The sequence below is a fragment of the Suricata suricatta genome, chromosome 14, assembly GCF_006229205.1.
Source record: "Suricata suricatta isolate VVHF042 chromosome 14, meerkat_22Aug2017_6uvM2_HiC, whole genome shotgun sequence".
In the NCBI taxonomy this organism is placed as follows: Eukaryota; Metazoa; Chordata; class Mammalia; order Carnivora; family Herpestidae; genus Suricata; species Suricata suricatta.
In genome coordinates this window covers 4353053-4362351 of record NC_043713.1, presented here as the reverse complement: position 1 = coordinate 4362351, position 9299 = coordinate 4353053, and the positions used below count along the sequence as shown (strand labels likewise).

General features: G+C 53.2%; 1 protein-coding gene across 2 annotated transcripts in view; it reads right to left on the bottom strand.

Moving 5' to 3' along the window:
- Positions 1 to 1686: 1686 nt before the first annotated feature.
- The window catches only part of FBXO15 (F-box protein 15), a 42362-nt gene continuing 34749 nt past the window's right edge, over positions 1687 to 9299 (bottom strand). For both annotated transcript variants that reach the window (XM_029922212.1, XM_029922213.1), the window contains exons 9-10: positions 7127 to 7251; positions 1687 to 2047 (exon numbers count right to left, since the gene is read on the bottom strand). In XM_029922212.1, the coding sequence (XP_029778072.1) occupies positions 1781 to 2047; positions 7127 to 7251 (392 nt within the window). In that variant the 3' untranslated portion in view covers positions 1687 to 1780. The remainder of the gene's footprint in view (positions 2048 to 7126; positions 7252 to 9299) is intronic.

The window sequence follows — 9299 nt, the reverse complement described above, 5'->3', positions numbered from 1 at the left end:
CTCTTCCAGTTCCATCCTGCAGGTGACACGTGTCTTCTGGTCCTCTGCACTCTTCAGGCGACTGCCTACCCCCGCCCCCCACGCTCCGCCAGGTGGGCAGGCGCTCTGCACCCCTCGGTGGTGCCACGAAATGACATCCCTTGCCCTCAGCTCGGACGCAGCCTTCAGGTTTCTCCCCTTGCAGGGCATGGAGGCCAGGATGGCAGGGGCGAAGTCAGGGCAGGAGTCCTGGGCGCTGCCGCATGTCTTTGCCGAGAACATAGTATCTGTCCCAGATCTTTTAGTGCTGTGTTCAGGCGTGTGTGTGTGCCTGTGCACACTTCAAAAGAGCCGGTCAGATAGCTCAGGAGGGGAGGAACAGGAGACAGAGGAGGGGAGGTCCGCCCAGCGGGATTAACACAGCATTTCAAAAATCAGAGGTGGGGGAATGTTAGGTGGGAGATAAAAACACGATCAAAAAATAGTCTATGCAATCTCAAACTGATTTACAGCCAAATCCCTGAAAAACCCATACACGCCTAGATACCTGTTACCTCTATACCCAAGGACCTGTCAGTTCTCTGACGACCTCTCCACATGGGACATGCTCTCGACTGACCCCTCACCTCCACTGGCATGGAGTCGGGGGGTGGGGGGGAGGCCGTCACTGCATTTGTATCGCACTTCGCTCTGAATTTTAAGCAGCGACAGTTTCTCCTGATGATCTTAGACACGTCATTCCCTGCGCAGCAGGTTTTTACTTTGTTTCATCAAATACTAACGTGGCTGCTGCTGAATGCCAGGAATATAGCACTTTCTAGTTTTAATGAAGTTCATATTTATATACATTTTCTCATTTGGGATTCTAGCCAATAAAGAAAAAAACCATATCTGTACAACACAAACACCTACACATAGTGATCACACACGCACATATATACACACAGTGATCACACATGCACACACACACACACAGTGATCACACATGCACACATGCGGTGATCATACACATATGCACAATCACGCATGCAGTGATCACACATGCACATGTGCAGTGATCATACAGTGATCACTCATACACACAATTATCATACATGCACAGTGATCACACGTGCACAGTGACCACACACCATGATCACACATGCACACATACACAGTGATCATAATGATCACACACACACACACAGTGATCACACATGCACACATGCGGTGTCATACACATATGCACACATGATCACACATACACAGTGATCACACATGCACATGTGCAGTTATCAGTGATCACTCACACACAATGATGATACATCGACAGTGATCACACATGCACAGTGATCACAAATGCACACACATACACAATGATCACACATACACATGCATAGTGATCACACGTGCACATAGAGTGACCACACACCATGGTCACACATGCACACATACACATGATCATCATGATCACACATACAGTGATCACGCATGTACGTTACACACAGAGTAATCACACATGCACACACACATGCACAATGATCACACCATCACATACATACACAGCGTTCCTTGTCTTATAAGTTGTATGGGCAAAAGAGAAGCAAATATCTTTTTTCTTATTTTATATGAGTTTTCATTGGGATGTGTTATTTTCACGTTTTTAAAATTTAACTTAGACCTCTAAACATCAGCCTGAAAATGACCCAGGAATCATAATTTCTAAAGTGAAATAAAAAGGCATCAAACAGACTCCTGCTTTATTCAACTCCCGACACCAAGAACAAACAAATAGCAACACTGGTCCGCCCGCTGCCAACACTCAGTAGGCGGTCCCGAACCAGCGGTTTATTTTTGCTATCCTCGGGTAGAGGACGAGGCTGGCGATGAAGTACTCTTCCGTCTCCTTGATCCACACCAGCTCCACGTGCACTTTTCCTTCCGCGTCCACATAGTCAACATAGTAAGTCTGTTCCAAGAAGTTGGGAGCGTCCGAGGGCCCTGAAGACCTCATGCAAACTGGAGAACTGAAACACCAAAACGGCTTCCCATATTCATCCAAAAGAGTTAGGTCCATTATAAAACAACTCTACAAAATAAACACAAACATTCATAAGTGTGAGCGTAAAACGGCCCGTTAGACCTGCTTGCCAGGCCTGTTTCATGTGTGCCTGGCCGTATGCATGAAGCCCTGCGGTGCAGGCCGGTGGGAGGGGAGGGAGGCGAGAAGAGAGGAGGACAGCACGACGGGAGGAGGCAGAGCGCAGGCCGAGAGCATCAAGGGTGAGGGGCGCTGGGGGACGGGCCATGAGGGCGGCGGGTCAGCTCTGTCCCTGTCACCTCCACCGCGCGTGTCGATGCACAACAGTGAGAAGTGGGGGCAGGAGCAGAGTGCGGCACAGGGTGCTGGGGATCCTCACGCAGCAGCGGAAGGTGGTGGTGACTCACGGGGAAGAGGAGATGGACCCCCCCCCCCGCCCCCGGCAGGTTGGGGGCGGGGGGGGGGGGCACTGCTGCAAAAGAGCCGTGTCTGCGGAGACGAAACGAGTCCGTCTCAGACACGCTGCGTCTGGGGTGCCACATGGGGACTCGGGTCAGGGGGAGCTCCTGAGCATTTTTATTTTTTTGTCAAATTATTTTATTTTTTTTATAGTTTACTGACAAGTTGGTTTCCATGTACACCCAACACTCATCCCCACAAGTGCCCCCCTCCATGCCCATCACCCCTTGCCCCTCTCCCCCACCTCCATCAACCCTCAGTTTGTTCTCAGGATTCAAGAGTCTCTTACGGTTTGCTCCCGCCCTCTCCTCGAGCATTATTATTATTAACAAGCTATCATTTTACGTGTCTTGTGCAGTGTGGCAGTGCACACACAACACCACGCTCCCATCTTCACCACCGCATGTGTAGAGCGCAGGGCATGAAGCCCACTCCCGCTGCCGTGCAGCCGTGCCCACCCTCCAGCTCCAGCCCTTTCCGCGTGCAGAACCGACGCTCTGCAGTCATTACCTGCTAGCCCCTGGCCCTCCCTGCCCCCAGCCCCAGGGCCACTGCACCACGCCAGGTCTCCGTGGCCCTGCCCACCTTGGTACCTCACGTAAGTGGAATCCTACAGTATTTGACCTTCGTGTCGGGCTTATTTCACTTAACATAATGCCCTCCAGCTTCATCCGTGGGGCAGCAGGTGCCAGAATTCCCTGCCTTTGTGAGGAGGGACAATATTCCACGGAACGGACACCCCACAGTTTGCTGGCCCATCCATCTGCTGATGGACGCCGGGTTTGGCTCTGGCTCTCGCAAACAACACTGCTATGAATGTGGGTGTAGACTGTCAGCTCCGCACGTTCTAGTCACCAGACGCTAAGCCAGGCAGGTGACATATACTAACTGTCAAGAACTGTTTTTCTCCAAAAACTATGAAGTAATAGCAAGGCTAAAATCTTCTAACACTTACCTTTTTAGGTAACTAAACTGTACTTTTTAGGTGCAGGTCATTATTTGCCAAGACTTATGCCGCGTGTTAGTGCTTTATTGGAATTTAAATGCTTACTCTCAAATGTCAGCGCAAACCGAACACTGGTATCAGACACACGGACGTTACAGGTATCTACATAGAGACACACACACAGACATTAAAGGTGTCAGCATGGACACTGCTTCCAGAGACCCGCACACGATTACACGTGGCCAGCAGCACGGCCCACCTGGAGCTCAGTATGACGTCAAAGAGTCCTAACTCAAAGAACGGTTATCACCGAGAAAGAAACATCAACGTCGGCAAAGTTGAGAAACACGAGACCTTCCAGTAAGTGGCCGATGTGAAGTGCTGGCCGCCTTAGTGGAGGAGGGGCCGGTGTGAGGTGTCCCCAGCCCCTGACAGCAAGAGCGCACTGGGACCTGCGCCGCAAGGCCCCTCCCCCTGGGGGTGAGGGCGGCCCAGGGAGAAGCCTGAGGAGCCAAGACCGGACCGCGCTCCTGACGCCTCTCCAGGTTTGGGAACAGCACATGGCAGCCTGAGGAGAGCCCGGCCCATCACCCCCGTTTCTGGTGGAGCAGGGGCCACGGCTCACGGTGCCCGGAGAAGGGCCAGAGCCCGTGCTGAGGGCGCGAACGTGCCTCCGTCCGTGCCCAGGCGGCCGGGGCCCTTCTGGAATAAGCGGCTGTCAGTGGGGCCATCTGATGAAGGGCGCTCTGTCACGTCGACGCCTGGTCAGGGCCCACGGTCATACACCTGGTCAGGCGGCCATGTGGCCCCAAGCCTTTGTCTCCCCCGTCACCCTGCACAACGCTAACTACTGGATTCTCAGTTTTGTTACTTAAAATCTCACTGAAATCCAGCAGCACAGGCACGGTGCCTAGAACCATGAACAAGGAGACTGCAGAGGAAAAGGTGACCCTCCGGGCAGCCCCGACATTTGGAGGAAGGTGGAAAAGGAAATCAGGGAGGGACGGTCAAGAGGTACAAGGACTCTGACAAGGACGCCACTCGGGAGCCCGCGCCCTTCAGCAAACAGCTCACTGCCTGCTTTCGGCCCCTCGGCGGCCAGAGTGGTGAGCCACTCCCGACGGCCTCCTGGTTGTAAGGGCCTAGCACTGTCTGCTCATAGCCTATGGGACACCTAGCACCCGGCGGCGCATAAAACCCTCGAGCAGCCTCGAAGGACACAGACTGGACTCCAGATTCTTTACCGTGGATGGTAAGGCCCTCTGTGAGCACCCCCCCCTTTGCACCCCCCCCTGCTGCTCCCTCCCTCGCCCGGCCCCAGCTCGCTCCCTGCAGGCAGGCGCCCACACTGGGGAAGTTCAGTTCCTGGTGGACAGCCAGCCTCCCCACCGGGTCCCAGGACGTGGCTCCTTCTCCGTAACAAACCACTGCTGTCCTCGGGGAGGGGCGGGGGGGGGGGGCACAGGGGGAGAGGGTAGAGCCTCCCTCGCACCCTCCTCCACCTCTGCCTTTCTCCTCAAGGGACTATGCTTGTGAGGACCCTCTCTCAGCATGGACTTCCAGAAGGCACACACCCGAGCAGGAGGCAGCACCCAGCTTCCCTGCCCATTCTCCCTACCTGCACCCCCTTTGCCAGCAAACTCTGCAGAGTCGGAGGCTGCGGTCTGACATGGGGTGCCAGGTTCTCCCCAGGAGCCTGATGGCCAGCACCACCCAGGAACCTGCGATGCGCCCCTCAACAGCAGTGACGCTAAAATATCTAGCTTGAATTCAAATGGGTGCCGAGCTCCACATGGATTTAGAAGCGTCATTAGAACAACATTAAAAATGCCACGGCGATGACAGGATAAAGTAAAAGGAAGAGACACAAGAAAAGCCCGCAGCCGGCACTTCCGAGAGGACCGGAGAGAAGGCCGAGCAGGGGCATTTCATTTCGAATGTCACTGAATCAGACTGAAGACTGAAGCCGGGCTCCCACACGGACTGTTCCAAGTAGCCTGTAAAGCTGCACGGCAGCCGGTGACAGGGCTGCTGTCCCCTGTGGACGCGGGACCCACGTCAGCCACTGCCGGTGTCTCTAAATGTATCTGAGAGCACAATCTGACTTCGATAAAGAAAAAGAGGGGCCCCTGGGTGGCTCAGTCAGTTGAGCGTCTGACTCCTGATTTCAGCTCAGGACACGATCCCAGGGTTCATGGGATCAAGCCACGAGTCAGGCTCTGTGCTGACCACATGGAGCCTGCTAGGGATTCTCTCTCTCCCTCTCTCTGCCCCTCCCCTGCTCATGCTCTCTCTCTCAAAATAAACATTAAAAATAAGTAAATAATGAAATAGCTGATCAGCATGTAACATTTTTTTTTAATGTTGAGTAATCCACCATCTAAAACGGTGAGTGGCTGACGTCAGGCTGCAGGCACTTGAGTCAAGGATACATTGGATCAGGTGGCCTCCGTGGTCGCTGGTGGCCACCACCCCCCAGGGCTCCTCTGGGAACATGAACCCGAGGACCGTGCGGCCCCATCCGTGACCACGCGCCACATCAAACAGCACACAGCAACATGCAGTCCCTTCACCTGTCGTCATCACGACCCTTAACGTTGTGTCTGTCCTGTGCCCAGAACCACCGCCTCGGGGGACACTCACTCACTGACCTGGGCTCTGATCACGTGCTGGGTGACAGTGCCGGGAGGCTGTTTCTACAATTTCCACAACAACGGGGGGGGGGTTAATATTTATGCGTATCTAAGAAAATTTTTTAAATTTTTTTAATGTTTTTATTTATTTTTGAGACATAGAGAGAGCACGAGCAGGGGAGGGTCAGAGAGAGAGGAAGATACAGAACCAGGCTCCTGGCTCTGAGCTGTCAGCATAGAGCTTGATGCAGGGCTTGAACCCATAAACTGTGAGATCATGATCTGAGCCAAAGTCAGCCACTTAACTGACTGAGCCACCCAGGCGCCCCTGATAATTAAATGCTTTTGATGCTCAGTGACAGTCCTGCTCTTGGTCTCGGCATCATTGGAAACTGTCCTAACTTGTGCGGCAGAATAAAGCCGTGTTACTGGAGACAGATCCCGCTGGCTCACTGGGAACACAAAAATCCTATCCCTCCCACAAAATAAAGATGGCAAACAATGAGAACCAGAGGCGGCCATGGGCACAAGATCACAGAAGAGAACAAAACTAAGTTACAAGGGCTCTCATGCTCCTCCGCCACCTCCTCCTCTTCCGTCCACCCCTGCCGACTCCCAGCCACTACATAAACCCTCCATCCACGTGGCCAGCTCCTGATGAGGCATCAATCGATGTCACTGTTCCAGCAAGGATATTCGTGGAAATTATCTGTGGCCTGACTCGTAACTTGGTGTACGAGCATTTAAGATGTGGAGTAAGTGCTACTTGCCTGGCCCAACCAAGAGCACCACTGTTTCTCCAGGAGACAGACAGACAGACAGACAGAGGGGCTTCGAGGGGGGACGGAGGCAAGAATGTCGCAAGCTACCCGTCGTCACTCTCACTGCCCCACACTCAGGGGGAAACAGAAGGGACTCAACAGGTGCCTGTTGAGCGCATCAACTGTCAGGGCCGAAGAGAAAGTGCACACGTCTTCAGACGTCAGAACAGTCAACCTAGGACTTTAAAAGCAGCATCACAGATACACATCAACAGACTTTTATTGTACAGAAACCCGGTTACATGATGAAAATTAAACAACAAATTACCTTTATACAGCCATCGAAAATATCAGTTCTCCAAGAGAGGCCAACTTTTCCAATAAGAGGTAGATGTTCTGCCTTATTTTTAAAACTTATAACAACAATCTTCACATATCCGTCTTCAATGTACCCTGAAAAGATTAAGGGGTTTATAATTACGGGGTGCCCGTGCAGGACAACTGAAGACTCTTCAGGCGGGCAACTTCATAAAGAACGTCTTCGCAGGCTAGGGCCCGGGCTCGGGCATGTGGCGTGAGGCCAGGACCCATACTCCAGAAACACGACCTCAAAGGTGAGTCGGGGAGATGCCTGGGACACCTGGGGTGCACCTGGATGTCCACCTGCCACCGACGGGGAGACTGCTAGGGAGACGGGGTCCTTCTCAGTCACACCAACAGCACTAAAAACAGCAAATGAGAACTGTGGAGCTCAGGACAGCACGTGCCAGAGTGGCCCAGAAAGGACACTGAACCTGGAGGCAAGGGGGGCAGTGCGCAGGACAGAGGGGATTGACAGCAGGGGGCACCGCGGAGTCACAGAGCCATGTGCACACACAACCGCGGACGGCAGAGGCCTGGCCGGGGACGAGCGAGGCACTAAGAGCAGCCTGGCAGCGGTCCGAGGACCCTGCACGACCCGCACGCGGTGTCCTGCTATTCCGAGCCCTCGCTCAGGAGTCTCCGACCACCGGCGTCTGTGAGGACATGCCCCCAGAGAGGGACCGCGCACAGAGCGCCAGGAGCGCTCCTTCATGGCTGCAGGCTTTCTCAAGAGACACCCGCACCGGTCCCAGGCGGGTCCCGGGGTGGAGCTCTTGCCCGGCCCCAGCCCGTCCCCTCCGCCATCAGCCATTAGCAGGAACCGTGCTGCGTCCTCCCATCTCCCCAGGTGCGGGAGGGGCACTGACCCTTCCCAGGCAACAGGCCCTGCGGTCACCTGGACAGGGCTCCATGCAAGCAGGGGGGAGATGTGCGGGCAGCGGGGCCTCAGAGGAGCTGCGGTAAGGACACTGGGAGCGGACCAGATGCGACTCCGATCTACGTTACTGCACAGCCATGTGCGAAATCGAGAAAGACCCCCCGAGCGGCTGGCACGTGCGCTGGCAGCAGACGACACGCACACGGAGCCGGCAGTTCATTTTCCATGCGGCTTGTCCGCAGGCCACTGCAGAAAATGGAGGCCGAAGCAGAGCAGCCAATGACGGCTCAGCGGCAATGGTCTAAGCTAATAAACAGAACTCTCAGTGGAAGCAAGGGCCGCTGGTATTTTATTACCAAATATTCGCCCACTTTAGAACAACTTTAACATCTGCAGCATCTTGAGAGGTCACAGCTCTCTCCCCACACTCTGCAAGTGCCCGTATCTGCAAGAGAATAAGGTCAGGCTCTCCCCACGTTTAAACACTCTGCACACGGTATTCACGACGGAGCACTACATGGCAATGAGAGGGAATGACATATGGCCATTTGTAGGAAAGTGGATGGACCTTGACGGTGTCATGCTGAGCGAAGTAAGCCAGGCAGAGAAGGACAGAAACCATATGTTTGCACTCATAGGTCTAGCAGGAAAACAAGAGAGACCTAACGGAGAACCAGGGGGAACGGAGGAGGGAGAGAGAGTTGGGGAGAGAGGGATGAACTGAGGGTTGAGGGGGAAGGGGGAGGGGGAAAAGGGGTGGTGGTGATGGTGGAGGGCACTTGTGGGGAAGAGCACTGGGTGTTGTATGGAAAATAACTTGACAATAAAATATTGAGAAAAAATTAAAATAAAAAAAAAAATAAATAAATAAACACTCTGCACACGGAACATGCATGTGAAAATGCATATGTATAAAACAGGTAATGTTTTTGAGTACTTAATATACATGAAGCATTACGTTAAGCACTTTATATACAGTAGCTTGGGATATCCTAACTTACTACGATGAAGTAGGTATTGTCCTGTTCTGAATCCCCAGGTGAGAGACCTACACGCAGGTTCATAGTACCTCGCCCAAGGCCACTCATAAGTGCAGAGACACGACTCAAACACTGTTGTGTGTCTAGAGTCTCTCTTAAAATAAACTAAAACATATACAGAAGGGGGAAACCTAATCACTCATTTGCTTAAATCCTAGCTGAGAATTTACAATACAGATTTAAATTCTCACGAAGCTTTGCCAATACTGCCGATAGAGAAA